The sequence below is a fragment of the Muscardinus avellanarius genome (assembly GCF_963383645.1).
Source record: "Muscardinus avellanarius genome assembly, chromosome: 5".
Lineage (NCBI taxonomy): Eukaryota > Metazoa > Chordata > Mammalia > Rodentia > Gliridae > Muscardinus > Muscardinus avellanarius.
The window spans coordinates 223,975-241,310 of NC_137790.1; the positions used below are offsets into that span (position 1 = coordinate 223,975).

General features: G+C 50.4%; 1 protein-coding gene across 7 annotated transcripts in view; it reads right to left on the minus strand.

Annotated features, from left to right (window-relative positions):
• The window catches only part of DIP2A (disco interacting protein 2 homolog A), a gene marked incomplete at both ends in the record, with an annotated part of 107,178 nt that overhangs the window by 17,836 nt on the left and 72,006 nt on the right, over nucleotides 1-17,336 (minus strand). For 5 of the 7 annotated variants that reach the window (XM_080695984.1, XM_080695983.1, XM_080695981.1 and 2 more), the window contains 7 exons: nucleotides 1,905-1,985; nucleotides 2,055-2,164; nucleotides 3,042-3,243; nucleotides 5,557-5,671; nucleotides 9,584-9,711; nucleotides 14,935-15,015; nucleotides 15,369-15,505. In XM_080695984.1, coding sequence (XP_080552110.1) covers nucleotides 1,905-1,985; nucleotides 2,055-2,164; nucleotides 3,042-3,243; nucleotides 5,557-5,671; nucleotides 9,584-9,711; nucleotides 14,935-15,015; nucleotides 15,369-15,505 — 854 coding nt within the window. Of the gene's footprint in view, nucleotides 1-1,904; nucleotides 1,986-2,054; nucleotides 2,165-3,041; nucleotides 3,244-5,556; nucleotides 5,672-9,579; nucleotides 9,712-14,934; nucleotides 15,016-15,368; nucleotides 15,506-17,336 lie in introns of those variants that run through there. The other 2 variants (XM_080695986.1, XM_080695985.1) reach the window with 1 other exon arrangement.

Here is a 17,336-nt window from a genome sequence, read left to right on the forward strand (position 1 = left end):
CAGAGCAGACCAGTATAACATCAAGATTCCTGCCACACTGATGGCAAGGAGCCACCAGCAGGGAGGGGTGGATTCTATGGATAGCAGACAGTGGAAGAGACACCAGGAATAGCAGGAGAGCCCCAGGCCCAAAGTCTGGGTGGTCCATCAGGACAGGACAAGGCTGTCCATCAGGATACAGGCTCAGGTAGCTCCAAGATCTTAGGGCCGAGGCCACCCATGCCTCAGAACCACCTCATCACCAGAGGCTCCTCCTGGGTCAAGAGCATCAGGCACGAGGGATCCACTGACAACCTATACCTGCAGGAGGGACCCTGCGAGAACCAGATCTGGTCTTTGGGCCTGACAGCTCCATGGAGCTCAGCCACCCCCATGAGTACACCTGGTCAGCTTCTTTCCTCGCTCCCATCCAGGGCTTCCTTGTCCCTCCCAAGCAGCCCAACCATTCAGGCCTCAGTCAATAGCCCAGAGTAAGACCTCTGTGCAGACCACTCTGACCATACACCATGCCTTCCCTGACCCCTGCTTCTATGCTCTCTGAACTGCCATCCTGCGCCTCCCCATCCCTAATCCCTGTTCCCAGCTCCCAGACTCACTTTCCACAGTCCAGGGGAAACCACTGTACTCAACCCATGTCTGCTTGGTCCTATGCAGGGCACCCCACTGCACTCTGGGATAAAAGGCAGATCCCAGTGCTGGGGTCTTGCCTGCATCCCTTCCCTGGGCCCACCAGAGCCCTGCCTTGCTGGCCTCTCTGCCCAGGCCCACCAGGTATCACCCACTAAGAGCTGCTGCCCAGCCAGCACCTGCCCTTGTCTGGAGCCCTGGCCCTAATACTCTCAGTCATTTCCTTCCACTCTACTGGCCCCAAGGTCCTCACCACGCGTGAACTGTATGTCGGTTGACTGCTTTAGAAGTCAATGGTAAGATGAATGTTGGCTGAGATACACCACTGAAGAAGAAAAAGCCTCTCTCCGTGGAGTTTGGATTCTAGCAAGGAGACTTTCTCCAAGTGTCCTGACAACAGGGGTCCTTTCTGTCTGTTAAACCCTGTGATGCAGTGCATGTCTTTAAGAGAACAAGCAGCAATGGCAGTCACACCAGCCCTTTCCCAGACCAGAGCAGCTGGCCTTCACGTGCCAACGCACAAGGGTTCCTTTGGCCGTGCATGCCGCTAGCAGGGACCCGCAGGATTCTCATGTTTGCCTTTTGTATTCCTGTCCATGACAGGCATATGAGGATCCCAGCCTCTCCTTTACATCCTCGGTACTCCTGTGTGACCCACTGTTACAGGTTTTCAGGACACACAGTGCATTTCCCAGCCAGCAGCAAGATCTGGGCAATAGCAGCATTTGTCATTTTAAACCTGTCAACAAATGCAGGAAGTTGAAATGTCTGTTTCAAAATACAACATTTCCTTTAATCTCACAAACTTAAGAGTACTCACGTATGTACTACTCATAAGAAAAAAAAAGCATGGAGCTGAAGAGAATTTTGCTGCTACATACTAAATCACTAGAAACACTATTGTAGCCAGATATGGTGGTGCACACTTGTAATCCAAGTACTTAGGAGGCTGAGACAAGAGGATCGCAGGTTCAAAGCTAGCCTCAGCTACTTAAGTGAGGCCCTCCACAACAAGGTGAGATCCTATTTCAAAATAAAAAACAAAAATAGGGCTGGAGGTGTAGCTTGGAGGTAGAATGCTGAATGCCCCGGGACTCAATCCTTAGTATCAAAAAAAAAAAAGGACTCCATTGTGTGAACTACATGAGAAGCAGGCGCTGCAGGGAAAGGAATGGCAGGGAAACATGCTGGCCAGCCAGGGCAAAGGCTAGTCTCTGAAGACTGTAAGAAGGACCTGGGCGGCTGGCACAGGAGCCTGAGCAGCAGCCCTGTCTTACCTTGGCGTTCAGCAGCACAAACAGAGGGTGGTCAGGAGTGGTGTGCGCACGCCACTGCAACACGTCCGCCAGGAACAGGAACTGCACAGAGAGGCCAGCTCAGCTCCTTGAGCCTCCCTCCCCTCCAGCCACCCCGGGGGCCGCCGTCACCTTCCGCGCCTGGTCGCTGTCCTCCAGGTGGGCCAGCTCTCTCCCTGAGGCCTGCGCGATTCTCTTCCCAGCAACCAGGTTCCCCACGATCATCGAGGCTGGCCCCACATCTAGAAATAAGTTCCAAGTGAGAAACTGAGGATGCCAGGCCAGCACTTCCCTCACACTTGTTATTTTGAAACACAGCTGAGTTAGACATTTAACTCTTCTCTTAAAACATAAGTATCCACAAAACTATCTACCAGGCTTATGCTGAGCGACAAAGACAATCTCTCTCCTAAATATGAACAATGCACACTGAAAATTCTTCTTTATTGTATATATTAGGAACTCAGCCAAATTCAAATATGTCATTGTTTTACTGTACTTTATGTATACATCAGAAAATTAAATTTTCTTGATGAAAAGTATCTTATTTGGTGAATTTTATGTGTTCAATAATTAGCAAAATGTTAGCTTGTACTAAAGACTTACATAACCACAGCAATGAAAAACTGCATATAATAGTTAAACCAGTCTTTAAAACTAGTTTTTAAATGTGGAAAATCAGGAATGAGGAACTGGCCGCAGAGAGACCTCCAAGGTCCTGTTGAGCCCATGGCTGAGGCGGGTCACAGGGCTGTGGCAGACAGCTGGCTCCTGAAGACAAGTGGGCCGGGCCAGGGCACAGCGGTGGTCAGCAAAGGCTCCTTAGATAACAGAGCCCGAGTCTGCTCCAGGGCACCCTTTCCATCCCAAGCCACACAAGCCTTGGATGCCAACCTTGGCTTTCCCGTTACAATTGGTCCCTACTAGGCAGCTGGAAACTACCAGGCAGTGAAATGGCAGGGGCCCTCGCTGGTGGTTGGCTTCCAGGCAGGCAGGAGCTGGCGAGCCAGCTTGGTGTTCACGCTGGCTTTGGCCCTCAGCCCAACTCCAGAGAGGAGGGCAGTTACCGCTGCAGGGTCTAACGGGGCTGCACCCCGAAGCACAAGGGGCACCACTGACCTGGCTGCTTCTGGCGAGGCTTTGGAAGGTTGGTCACGCAGGTGTGAGGGCACATCAGCACATTACACGGGTGCAGGGTCCCTTCCAGAAAGCGCTGCTTGGTTTCAGAAATGTGGATCCCTCCAAGAGGAGCCTTGGGCAAGGTGTTGGCAGGAACCAGCGCCAGACAGTACACACCCACCTGGTGGATGCTGTCAATGGCCTAGAAGACAAGGACCCTGCTAAGCACATGCTGCCAGGCCAGGACTGGTGAGGGGCTGCAGGGGCACCATGCTGGGCAGGAAAAACACAGCCAGGGGTCCAGGAAACAGACAAAGTATTCCTGGGACATGTGTTAAGCAAAAAAAGATGGAGAGAAGTGTGCACCTTTCGACCATTTAACTAAGAATGTGGAGACACATGGTGTGTATATGCACACACATATTCACACAGGTATACATGGTGTGCATACAGCACACACTCACAAGCCTACAACTGGGAAGGTCGATGTCCACCCAGTGCCAGGGGGCTTCCAGTGGGGAGAAGGGAAGTGCGGGACAGGAGAGGAGTGTGTCAGAATGCCCTTGCTTTTGGATCTGAATGTGAAACCCTGTTCATATTTCAGGTGCAACAAAATCCTCTAGTGACTGAAAGTTAAATACAGCAAACCCAATTCAGCAATGCATAGGAAAGATCAAGTGTCATGATTTGGCTTCATCCCAGGGATGCAAGGTTGGCTTAACATTCGCAAATCAATAAATGTAATATACTACATAAACAGAATCAAAGACAAAAATCACATGAGCATCTCAACAGATACAGAAGAAAAGCGCTTACCAAAATTCAATGCCCATTCTCACTTAGTGAGACCCTATTTCAAAACAAAGAAATGAAATAGGGCTGGGGTATAACTCAGCAGTAGAATGTTCCTGGGTTCAATCCCCAGTACTATGGAAAAAGGGGGAGGGCTTGGGATATAGAGTTCAGAGATAGAATGCCCCTGGGTGAGGACGTAGTTTGGGGGGGACACTTATATACTGTTTGTGGGATTATAAATTAGTGCAACTACTATAGAAATCAGTATGGAGGTTCCTCAAAAGACTAGGATTGAAACCCTCAGCAACTTAGTGAGCCCCTGTTTCAAAACTTAAAGTATCTATGTAAAACCTTGTTTCAAATTTTTAAAATAAATCAGTAAATAAAATAGGGCTGGGGGTGAAGCTCAGAGGTAGAAGGTCCCTGGGTTCAATCTCCAATACCCCTCTCCATGAAAAAAAGCCTAGGACTGGAACCATCATATGACCTAGCTATACTACTCAGTATTTATCCAAAAGAAATAAAGTCAGCACTACAGTGATCCATGCACATCCATGTTGATAACAGGAAAATTTGCAACAGCCAAGTTCTAGAACAAATCTAGGTGTCCATCAACAAAGGAACAGATAAAAGAAAATGTAGCATGCACACATAATGAAGTTTTATGGAGCCACGAAGAATGAAATTCTGCCCATCTGCAGGAAAATGGGTAGAATTAGAAAGCCCTGTTAGATAAAATGACCCAGGCTCAGTAAGTCAAGGGTATTGTGTTTTCTCTTGTATGTGGAAGGAAAAAGAAAAATAAGGGCAGGGGGCCATGTGAAAATACAAGGGAGACCCTAAAGTAGAAGGAGACCGGGGAGTTGGAGGGGAAGACAGGGGAGAGACCAGGGAATGAAGCTGACCAAGTCATGCTATGTGCTTATATAATATGCAACAACAAATTCCACTATGATTATGATTCCATAATCATAGTGCAACATTAAAAACCATTATAAAAAGAAAAATGGGGGAAGTTGGAAGAATGATTAAATATTTAATTACATATTAAAAAATTAGTGGCAATTTTGGTAGTACTGGGAATTGAAGCCAGGGGTGCTCTACCTCTGAGCTACATCCCCAGCCTTCTTTGTCTTTTTATTTGAAACAAGGTCTCGCTAGGTTACTGCATGAACTTCTCCTGTCTCAGTCTCCCAAGTCCTGGAACTATAGGCATGCATCATCACATGGAGCTAAACTGGTGTCAGTCCCAGATGTGCTAACTGGATTTCCAGTGGTGCAGATGGGACAGGTTGCTAATAAGAAAGCAGGGCAATGGGGATGTGGGGTTGTTACACTATCCTCTTGTAGCTTCATATATCTATAGAAATTCTCCAGGAAACATTTAAAAGTGGAAAGAGTGACACTGAAGCATGGGGGTTTTTTTGTTTTTGTTTGTTTGTTTGGGTTTTTTTTGGTGGTACTGGGGATGGAACCCAGGGGATTTTCTACCTCCAGTCTACACTCCCAGACCTATTTTATACTTTATTTGGAAACAGGGTCTTACTCAGTTGCTGAGAGCCTCCCTAAGTAGCTGAGGCTGGCTTTGAACCCGTGCGATCCCTCCTGTCTCAGCCTCCCGAGTGCTGGGATTACAAGTGTGGGGCTCTGTGAGTCTGTGGCCTGGCGCAGCTGGCGGCTCCTGACCAGCTCTGCCACGCAGCCCCTTCCAGGTGCCCACCTGCAGCACGCGGCTCATCCACTGGAAGCTGTCCTCCTCTGAGGCATCCGGCCGCTGCTCGGCCACCAGGATAATGCGGTCATCGTGCAGCACAGACACAGAGAACACGGCGATCCTGGGGAAGCGACAGTGACAGTGAGCCCCCAGCCGGTGACAGGGCCCAGAGGGAGACACAGGCTACACCAGTGTTTACGATTTCAGTCCAACAAATGAGTGGCTTGCTGCAAATTCACAGAGTGACCCCACATCTGTTCTTCTCAGGCATGGCTAGAATGAGCTCCCATGACAAGAGGACTTTAGCACTAAGCGAAGTAAATAAGTACTTTTTTGTTGTTCTTTTGTGGTACTGGGAACTGAATCCAGAGGCATTCTACTTCTGAGCTACATTCCCAGACTAATTTTATTTCTTGTTTGGAAAAAGTCTCACTAGGTTGCTGAAGCTGTCCTAAATCTGAGACCCTCCCGCCTCAGTCTCCCAAGTACTGGGATTACAAGCGTGCAGAGCAACACCAGGCTTCAAGTATGTGTTTGTTTTTCACACGGTACTGGGGATGAAACTCAGGGGAATTCTACCCCTGAGCTACACCCCCTACATCCCCAGGCCTATATTTTATTCTTTATTTTGAAACAGGGTCCCACTGAGTTGCAAAGTGCCTCACTAAGTAGCTGAGGCTATCCACGAACTGCAATCCTCCTGTCTCCGCCTCGCAAAGTATGTATTTTTAAAAGAGAAACTTCACCCAGGCGTGGTGGCGCATGCCTGTAATCCCAGCACTTGGGAGGCTGAGACAGGAGAATCGCACATGTTCAAAGCCAGCCTCAGCTACTTAGCGAGGCTCTCAGCAACTTAGTGAGACCCTGTTCCCAGATAAATTACAAAAACAGGGCTGAGGGTGTAACCCAGAGGCAGAAATCCCCTGGGTTCCATCCCCCAGTACCACAAAAAATAAAAAAATAAAAGAGAAACTTCCCCTCTTTCCCTTTTCTTGTCCAGAGGATTGGACTCAGGAGCATTCTACCTCTGAGCTACACCCCTAGTCCTATTTTATTTTTTAATTTGAAACAGGGCCTTGCTAAGTTGCTGAGGCTTGTCTTGAACCTGCAATCCACTTGTCTTGGCCTCTCAAGAATTGGGATTACAGGGATGTGCCAGCAAGAAATCTCCTAATGCTAAAGTGAATGCAAGCAATACTGTTCAGGCAGCGCCAGTGCCCTCGCGGCCATCTCTGCCCTGCGGCCCCTCTGCAGGCGTCACTGGCAGCACAGAGTTCATCCGCGGGGAGCTGTCTTTCTCTGAAGTGATGGAGGAGACAAATCTGTGCACAGACCTTTGTCTAAACGTCTGACTGTGTTTTATAATCTGACTAAGTTTCTTTCACTGAGTTAAACCACTCATGCTTACTGTGACTGATAGGCTTGGTCTTGAGTTTCAGTTCAGTGTGGTAGTACACACCTGTAATTCCAGAATTGGGGAGGCTGAGGTAGGAGGATCGCAGGTTCTAGAAGAGCAATTTGGTGAAGCTCTTGGCAACCAAGCAAGACTCTATTTCAAAACAAACAAAATAAAAGAATAGAAAAAGGACTGAGGTGTAGCTCAGAGGCAGGATGCCCCTGGGTTCCTACAGTAGGAACACACACAGAATCTTACTAAGTCTTTTGTGTGTGTGTGTTCACGCACACAGGTGCATGTGTACATTACTACGGGTTGAACCCGGGGTATTTCATCTCTGAGCTACACTCGAGCCCTATTTTATTTTTCATTTTGAAAGAGTCTCACTAAGCTACTGTGTGCTGGCCTCGAACCTGTGATCCTTTGGTCTTAGGCTCCAAGTAACAGGATTACAGGTATGTGTCACCATGCCTAGCCAAGACCTCCTTTTGGTGTTTCCTGTTTCTTTGAGCGATGTCTACCTTTTACCTCCTAAAATGAGAGGTTGTTCCACCACCATGCCCCTCATGCTTATATATTTACCATTCTCTGGTCACTGCAGATAAAATACTTTTTCCTGTTCTTCCCTTTGGCTAGCACCACACACACGTACTGCACACACCCCCACATCACATATGCAGACACATACCTCCCACACCACATATACACCACGACCCCGCACACAACCCCACTGCACACCCCACACATGCTCCTTCACCCAGCAGACCTAACCCAGCATTATTTCCTGTCACACCTCCATGGCATTTCCTAAATTCATTTCTTAGTACTTTGTCCAAAAGAATCTCAATGTGCATCTTTTTGTGACAAGACTTCTGAAATCTATGTTCCTGAGAATATTTTGCATTATAAAACCACAATTAAGAGACAATTCAGGTGTTCCTAAAACCTAGGTTAAAGACCTAAAAGCATCACTGTACTGCCATCGTCCCTGGAGCTCCGCTGCTGAGGCGGGGTGAGCTCCGTCTAAGTACCTTGTGACTTGATGATTTTTGAAATCATCAGGCCAGGAGCCCTGTGGACCCTGCCCCACCAGGAGACCCTACCGCCTGCTTCCTCATACCCTCCACACCACACACACCTTCTCCTGAGCCTGCGCCGCTGCCGGCCTCCCTCGGCCTCTAAGTAATTCTTCCAACTTCCCATTTCTTTACTTCTGTAGTGGCCTCTCTCCACCACCCCACTCTTTCTGTGGTACTGGGGACTGAGCCCAGGGCATTCTACCTCTGAGCTATACCCCAGCCCTCTTTTTCAAACCTGCAACCCTCCTGTCTCACTCCCTCGGTGCCAGGATTGCAGGTGTGGCCACCTCGCCCAGCCTGGAGTAGCTCCTTAATCTAGTTTCCTGCCTTTCTACCGTATAACGTGTTCTCTGGCTGGATCCACGGCATTTGTCTCATCTATTGCACTCTGTTTCAGGAGTTACTGTGTTAGGAGCTCCCCGTCTTGTTTCATGTTGCTAATATTCTGGGGCACTCTTTTTCCAACAGTGCTTCAAGGCTCCTGTGTTCCTCACCTCTTCCTGGTGGAGACAGGACTCCCTGCTGCAGATGCAGTGGCCCCTCACCTCAGCTGAGCACTGGGGCTGGCATCCCCCCCTCTGGTACAGGTGGTCGTGTGAAGGCAGTTTCTCCAGCCCCACCCCTCCAGTGGCAGGCCAGGGCCACCTGGATTCCATCACCGGCACACTTGCACATACCAGCATTCCATCTCTGCTGGGATGGGCAGGTCACTGGTGATGCCACCGGCCCTGGGCTGGGCCACCCTCCCCACAGACACAGGCACTAACAGCCTGCTCTGGTGGTGTTACTGAACAGGCAGCTCACCTCCTGTTGCTCACCCCTGGGGTTGCTTTAGGACTGAGCTTGGGGAAGGCCAGCAGCTCCTCTGCCAGGATTCCCTAATGACTCCTTTAAGAGACAGTCAAAGGCGGAGCTTGACATGGCTCAGAGGGACAATAGTCTGAGTAACCAAAAGCAGCCCCTCAAGAAGAAGGCCCCAGCTGAGCAGGCCAATCAGGAGAAAGGCTTCCTCCAGGATGACGCCTCCAGGGGCGGAAGGAGCGGGACCTACACCCAGGCCCTCTGCCCACACTGCACAGGCCCAGAGGTTCAGTCGTCTGCTCTGTGGAAAAGACAATCTCCAAGGTCCCTTTTTTTTGGCAGTTCTGGGGATTAAACCAAAGGGCATTTGACCTCCGAGCTGCACCCCCTGCCATTTTTTATTCTTTATTTTGAAATAAGGTCTCACTAAGCTGCGCAAGGCCTCACTAAGTAGCTGAGGCTGTTCACGAACTGTGATCCTCCGGTCTCAGCCTCCCAGATGCTGGGATTACAAGCGTGCGCCACCACGCCCCGCTATCCAAGGTCCTTTCTTACCACATGCAGAAAAGCTGAGCAGTATATTAACTGGTTTCACTGCTGCAAATATTTTTATTTCTTTTTGCAAGGTTTTACTGATAGGCAGAAATTTTTAGGTTTTGCAAATTTAGATTAACTGGACTTTTCCTCCACTGCAGACTTCCCAAAATTTAACCAGAAGGGTATGAAGCCCATGGAACAGGGGTCTGCAGCACATTACCTGCCTCTGTAGACAAACTTCATGGGCTCCACAGCTAGGGCAGTGGCCACGACGTCGTCAGCACTGTGTCTGCGGACTCCCACAGCCATCAGTCCATCCAGCTTACCCACAACGAAGACCAGGCTGTCCTGTGGGAAGGCTAGAATCAGGCCCCAACCAGAGGCAGCAATGCACAGCATGGGCACTGCAGAGTCAAGCAAGCCACATGTGCCTCCCAGCAACAGGCACTATGGGGCCATGTGGATGATGTGGGTGAAGGGTGGATGGTGTTGTGAAGAGTGGATGGTGTTGTGAAGGGTGGACGGTGTTGTGAAGAATGGATGATGTGGGTGAAGGGTAGATGGTGTTGTGAAGGGTGGATGATGTGGGTGAAGGGTAGATGGTGTTGTGAAGGGTGGACGGTGTTGTGAAGGGTAGATGGTGTTGTGAAGGGTGGATGGTGTTGTGAAGGGTGGATGATGTGGGTGAAGGGTGGATGGTGTTGTGAAGGGTGGATGATGTGGGTGAAAGGTAGATGGTGTTGTGAAGGGTGGATGGTGTTGTGAAGGGTGGACGGTGTTGTGAAGGGTGGATGGTGTTGTGAAGGGTGGATGGTGTTGTGAAGGGTGGATGGTGTTGTAAAGGGTAGATAGTGTTGTGAAGGGTAGACGGTGTTGTGAAGGGTGGACGGTGTTGTGAAGGGTAGATGGTGTTGTGAAGGGTAGATGGTGTTGTGAAGGGTGGATGATGTGGGTGAAAGGTAGATGGTGTTGTGAAGGGTGGATGGTGTTGTGAAGGGTGGATGGTGTTGTGAAGGGTGGACGGTGTTGTGAAGAGTGGATGATGTGGGTGAAGGGTAGATGGTGTTGTAAAGGGTAGATAGTGTTTTGAAGGGTAGACGGTGTTGTGAAGGGTGGACGGTATTGTGAAGGGTGGATGGTATTGTGAAGGGTGGACGGTATTGTGGGTAGACGGTGTTGTGAAGGGTGGATGGTGTTGTGAAGGGTGGATGGTCTTGTGAAGGGTGGACAGTGTTGTGAAGAGTGGATGATGTGGGTGAAGGGTAGATGGTGTTGTTAAGGGTGGACGGTGTTGTGAAGGGTGGACGGTGTTGTGAAGGGTGGATGGTGTTGTAAAGGGTAGATAGTGTTGTGAAGGGTAGACGGTGTTGTGAAGGGTGGACGGTGTTGTGAAGGGTGGATGGTGTTGTGAAGGGTGGATGATGTGGGTGAAAGGTAGATGGTGTTGTGAAGGGTGGATGGTGTTGTGAAGGGTGGACGGTGTTGTGAAGGGTGGATGGTGTTGTGAAGGGTGGACGGTGTTGTGAAGGGTGGATGATGTGGGTGAAGGGTAGATGGTGTTGTAAAGGGTAGATAGTGTTGTGAAGGGTAGACGGTGTTGTGAAGGGTGGACGGTGTTGTGAAGGGTGGATGGTGTTGTGAAGGGTGGATGATGTGGGTGAAAGGTAGATGGTGTTGTGAAGGGTGGATGGTGTTGTGAAGGGTGGACGGTGTTGTGAAGGGTGGACGGTGTTGTGAAGAGTGGATGATGTGGGTGAAGGGTAGATGGTGTTGTAAAGGGTAGATAGTGTTGTGAAGGGTAGACGGTGTTGTGAAGGGTGGACGGTGTTGTGAAGGGTGGATGGTGTTGTGAAGGGTGGACGGTATTGTGGGTAGACGGTGTTGTGAAGGGTGGATGGTGTTGTGAAGGGTGGATGGTGTTGTGAAGGGTGGATGGTGTTGTGAAGAGTGGATGATGTGGGTGAAGGGTAGATGGTGTTGTGAAGGGTGGACAGTGTTGTGAAGGGTGGATGGTGTTGTAAAGGGTAGATAGTGTTGTGAAGGGTAGACGGTGTTGTGAAGGGTGGACGGTGTTGTGAAGGGTGGATGGTGTTGTGAAGGGTGGATGATGTGGGTGAAAGGTAGATGGTGTTGTGAAGGGTGGATGGTGTTGTGAAGGGTGGACGGTGTTGTGAAGGGTAGATGGTGTTGTGAAGGGTGGACGGTGTTGTGAAGAGTGGATGATGTGGGTGAAGGGTAGATGGTGTTGTAAAGGGTAGATAGTGTTGTGAAGGGTAGACGGTGTTGTGAAGGGTGGACGGTGTTGTGAAGGGTGGATGGTATTGTGAAGGGTGGACGGTATTGTGGGTAGACGGTGTTGTGAAGGGTGGATGGTGGTGTGAAGGGTGGATGATGTGTGTGAAAGGTAGATGGTGTTGTGAAGGGTGGATGGTGTTGTGAAGGGTGGATGATGTGGGTGAAGGATAGATGGTGTTGTTAAGGGTGGATGGTGTTGTAAAGGGTAGATAGTGTTGTGAAGGGTAGACGGTGTTGTGAAGGGTGGACGGTGTTGTGAAGGGTAGATGGTGTTGTGAAGGGTAGATGGTGTTGTGAAGGGTGGATGATGTGGGTGAAAGGTAGATGGTGTTGTGAAGGGTGGATGGTGTTGTGAAGGGTGGATGGTGTTGTGAAGGGTGGACGGTGTTGTGAAGAGTGGATGATGTGGGTGAAGGGTAGATGGTGTTGTAAAGGGTAGATAGTGTTTTGAAGGGTAGACGGTGTTGTGAAGGGTGGACGGTATTGTGAAGGGTGGATGGTATTGTGAAGGGTGGACGGTATTGTGGGTAGACGGTGTTGTGAAGGGTGGATGGTGTTGTGAAGGGTGGATGGTCTTGTGAAGGGTGGACAGTGTTGTGAAGAGTGGATGATGTGGGTGAAGGGTAGATGGTGTTGTTAAGGGTGGACGGTGTTGTGAAGGGTGGACGGTGTTGTGAAGGGTGGATGGTGTTGTAAAGGGTAGATAGTGTTGTGAAGGGTAGACGGTGTTGTGAAGGGTGGACGGTGTTGTGAAGGGTGGATGGTGTTGTGAAGGGTGGATGATGTGGGTGAAAGGTAGATGGTGTTGTGAAGGGTGGATGGTGTTGTGAAGGGTGGACGGTGTTGTGAAGGGTGGATGGTGTTGTGAAGGGTGGACGGTGTTGTGAAGGGTGGATGATGTGGGTGAAGGGTAGATGGTGTTGTAAAGGGTAGATAGTGTTGTGAAGGGTAGACGGTGTTGTGAAGGGTGGACGGTGTTGTGAAGGGTGGATGGTGTTGTGAAGGGTGGATGATGTGGGTGAAAGGTAGATGGTGTTGTGAAGGGTGGATGGTGTTGTGAAGGGTGGACGGTGTTGTGAAGGGTGGACGGTGTTGTGAAGAGTGGATGATGTGGGTGAAGGGTAGATGGTGTTGTAAAGGGTAGATAGTGTTGTGAAGGGTAGACGGTGTTGTGAAGGGTGGACGGTGTTGTGAAGGGTGGATGGTGTTGTGAAGGGTGGACGGTATTGTGGGTAGACGGTGTTGTGAAGGGTGGATGGTGTTGTGAAGGGTGGATGGTGTTGTGAAGGGTGGATGGTGTTGTGAAGAGTGGATGATGTGGGTGAAGGGTAGATGGTGTTGTGAAGGGTGGACAGTGTTGTGAAGGGTGGATGGTGTTGTAAAGGGTAGATAGTGTTGTGAAGGGTAGACGGTGTTGTGAAGGGTGGACGGTGTTGTGAAGGGTGGATGGTGTTGTGAAGGGTGGATGATGTGGGTGAAAGGTAGATGGTGTTGTGAAGGGTGGATGGTGTTGTGAAGGGTGGACGGTGTTGTGAAGGGTAGATGGTGTTGTGAAGGGTGGACGGTGTTGTGAAGAGTGGATGATGTGGGTGAAGGGTAGATGGTGTTGTAAAGGGTAGATAGTGTTGTGAAGGGTAGACGGTGTTGTGAAGGGTGGACGGTGTTGTGAAGGGTGGATGGTATTGTGAAGGGTGGACGGTATTGTGGGTAGACGGTGTTGTGAAGGGTGGATGGTGGTGTGAAGGGTGGATGATGTGTGTGAAAGGTAGATGGTGTTGTGAAGGGTGGATGGTGTTGTGAAGGGTGGATGATGTGGGTGAAGGATAGATGGTGTTGTTAAGGGTGGATGGTGTTGTGAAGGGTGGACGGTGTTGTGAAGGGTGGATGATGTGGGTGAAGGATAGATGGTGTTGTGAAGGGTGGACAGTGTTGTGATGGGTGGACGGTGTTGTAAAGGGTGGATGGTATTGTGAAGGGTGGATGGTGTTGTGAAGGGTGGACGGTGTTGTGAAGGGTGGATGATGTGGGTGAAGGGTAGATGGTGTTGTTAAGGGTGGATGGTGTTGTGAAGGGTGGATGGTGTTGTGAAGGGTGGATGATGTGGGTGAAGGATAGATGGTGTTGTGAAGGGTGGACAGTGTTGTGATGGGTGGACGGTGTTGTAAAGGGTGGATGGTGTTGTGAAGGGTGGATGGTGTTGTGAAGGGTGGACGGTGTTGTGAAGGGTGGATGATGTGGGTGAAGGATAGATGGTGTTGTTAAGGGTGGATGGTATTGTGAAGGGTGGACGGTGTTGTGAAGGGTGGATGATGTGGGTGAAGGATAGATGGTGTTGTGAAGGGTGGACAGTGTTGTGATGGGTGGACGGTGTTGTAAAGGGTGGATGGTGTTGTGAAGGGTGGACGGTGTTGTGAAGGGTGGATGATGTGGGTGAAGGGTAGATGGTGTTGTTAAGGGTGGATGGTGTTGTGAAGGGTGGATGGTGTTGTGAAGGGTGGATGATGTGGGTGAAGGATAGATGGTGTTGTGAAGGGTGGACAGTGTTGTGATGGGTGGACGGTGTTGTAAAGGGTGGATGGTGTTGTGAAGGGTGGATGGTGTTGTGAAGGGTGGACGGTGTTGTGAAGGGTGGATGATGTGGGTGAAGGATAGATGGTGTTGTTAAGGGTGGATGGTATTGTGAAGGGTGGACGGTGTTGTGAAGGGTGGATGATGTGGGTGAAGGATAGATGGTGTTGTGAAGGGTGGACAGTGTTGTGATGGGTGGACGGTGTTGTAAAGGGTGGATGGTATTGTGAAGGGTGGATGGTGTTGTGAAGGGTGGACGGTGTTGTGAAGAGTGGATGATGTGGGTGAAGGGTAGATGGTGTTGTTAAGGGTGGATGGTGTTGTGAAGGGTGGACGGTGTTGTGAAGGGTGGATGATGTGGGTGAAGGATAGATGGTGTTGTGAAGGGTGGACAGTGTTGTGATGGGTGGACGGTGTTGTAAAGGGTGGATGGTGTTGTGAAGGGTGGATGGTGTTGTGAAGGGTGGACGGTGTTGTGAAGGGTGGATGATGTGGGTGAAGGGTGGATGGCGTTGTGAAGGGTGGACGGCGTTGTGAAGGGTGGACGGCGTTGTGAAGGGTGAACGGTGTTGTGAAGGGTGGACGGCGTTGTGAATGGTGGATGGTGTGCGTGCAGAGTGGATGATGTTGAGAAGGGCATCTAACCTGGCATCCCTTAATCCCACCTGCCTGCCCAACCCCACCCCCGGTTCAAGATGACATACTCACAGGCCCGATGAAGCCCAGCAGGCCTGTCCTGGTGAAAGGCCTCTCTGAGACTGGGGCTCCTCCTGAAGTTATCGGGACAGTCTGTATAAGCAAGAGAGAATTGTTAGTCAGCAGACAACTAAATTAACCAGCAGAGAGACCCAGCAGGCAGGCAGGAGAGCCCAGCACCCAGCGACCTATGATGCAGGGTCTGGTCATTACCAGTGTCCCGTGAGGAGAAGAGCCTGCTGAAGCCAGCGCCTCCTGGCTCCCATGGCCTGTTTTCCTGGTGCTTCCTGAGCAGGGCTGGGAGGCCCCTGTGGAGCCTCCAGAGCCTCCCTGCAGCCAGCTGACTAAGCCTGCAGGGACACCTGGCCACCCAGCCCTCCCCACACTGGGCCCACTGATGCTCAGGGGACTTGGTTTCAACACAAAGGTCAGGAAAAGGTACAAACCTCAAAAACGTTCTTTGTAATTCCAAGCAACCCATAGTATGCTGTCCCAGTCGCACTGGAGTGGACGCAGATCTCTCCAACTTCATCAGTTTTACAAAGATACGGGGTGCCTTCCACCTTCACCACACATACACTAGCTAAGAAGGGAGCAACCCAAAGTCACAAATGAAGCGTGTATTTAAACACCCGGCTCAGCCGGGCACGGTGGGCACGCTTGTCATCCCCGCGCTTGGGAGGTGGAGACAGGAGGATCGCGCAGGTTCGAAGCCAGCCGCGCTGGCTTAAGAGACCCTGTTTCCAAATAAAATATAAAATAGGTCTGAGGGTGTAGCCCAGAGGTAGAAGGGTTCCATTCCCAGTACCACCAAAAAATAAAAAATAAAAAAATAAAATAAACACCCGGCTCATGGGGCTTCGCTTGCTGCTGCACTCTAAGTTGTGGAAACCAGGCATTACAGAGCAACAAGTTCTTATAAGGAGGCCGTGAGGTGTGGCATGCAACCCACCAAGCTACTCTTTACAGCTAAGTGATATCAGCTACCAGCAGCGTGGACTAGGAGTGCAGCTCAGAAGTAGAGTGCTGGCCTAGCATGTGTGACAAGCAGGCACAACACAGCCTCCCTCCAATGAGCCTGGGCAGCAGGTATCTACCTCCTCAGCGGAGCAGAGAGAAGGCCAGATGCCACCAGGAGCAGCAGAGGCAGGTGCTCACCTGCCTCACCACCCCGTGGCATCTGGCCTTCCTTCATCACACAGGCACGCAGAGACAGACTTGAAATCGCAAGAAGGCACAAAGCACACAAATCCACTTCACATGATGGCCAACGCCAACACTGGGCAACGCAGTGGAAGACTGTGTGTGTGCCACTGCTGACGCAAAGGCACCACGGGCTGACCACACTGGTCAGCCCCACAATGAAGGCACAGGCAGGGCTGAGAGGGGCCCAGGGAACAGAGACTGGGGCCCACACGCCAATGGGCACCATGCACACCACACTCCTGGTGTAGGGGAACTGTACACACATGCCAGGGAGCACTGTGCACCCCACATGCCTAGGGGCCTGGTGCACATTCACATGCCCAAGGGCACTATACGCACAGGCCTGGGGCACTGTATGAACACACCTATGGAAAGGGGGCACTGTGCCCCTCACATTCCTACAGGCACCAGACATACATGCCTACAAGAACTATACACACATGCCTGAAGCCTGTGCACAGCCACAAGCCTATGGGCCCTGTGTGCACCTATGCACAATGGGCACTTTTCACACCCACAGGCCTGGGACCATGTGCACACTCACATACCTGAGGTGCAGTGTGCATGCACACAGGCCTAGGGATGCACTGTATGTGTGTGCACACTTCAGGGCTGCTGCGTACTCACATACAAAGGGAACAGGTACATACATATCTAAGAGTCACTGTGCATAGATTCTGCCATTCTCTTTTTTTTTTTTTTTTTTTGGTGGTACTAGGGTTCCTGGAAACCCTTCTATCTCCGGGCTATACTCCCAGGCCTAATTATACATATATAGAGAGAGAGAATTTTTTTTTGGGGGGGGGGGAAACAGGGTCTCTTAAGTCAGCAAGGCTGGCTTCAAACCAGCACGATCCTCCTGTCTCCACCTCCCAAGCACGGGAAGTGTGCACCACCATGCCATTCTCTATTTTTAAAGAGATTTTATCTATAGGTTCAAGCATTAATTATTCCTTTTTGGGATAAAATTGCAAGAAGAAAATTATATAATTCATGTTTACTTAAAAAGTGAATCTAGACCAAAGTTTAACCTCCTCAGTCTCATTCTAAGCAGCTCAACCACTGCACAGGCATGGACAGGCCACCCGTGCCAGGGCCAGTCAGAGCCACTGGCATCCAGCACTGCCGAGGCCTCCTTCTGAAGCCAGCCCAGGGCTGACAGTGAGGCTGCTTGCTAAAGCAGAGATGCCACCAGCCACACAGCCAGG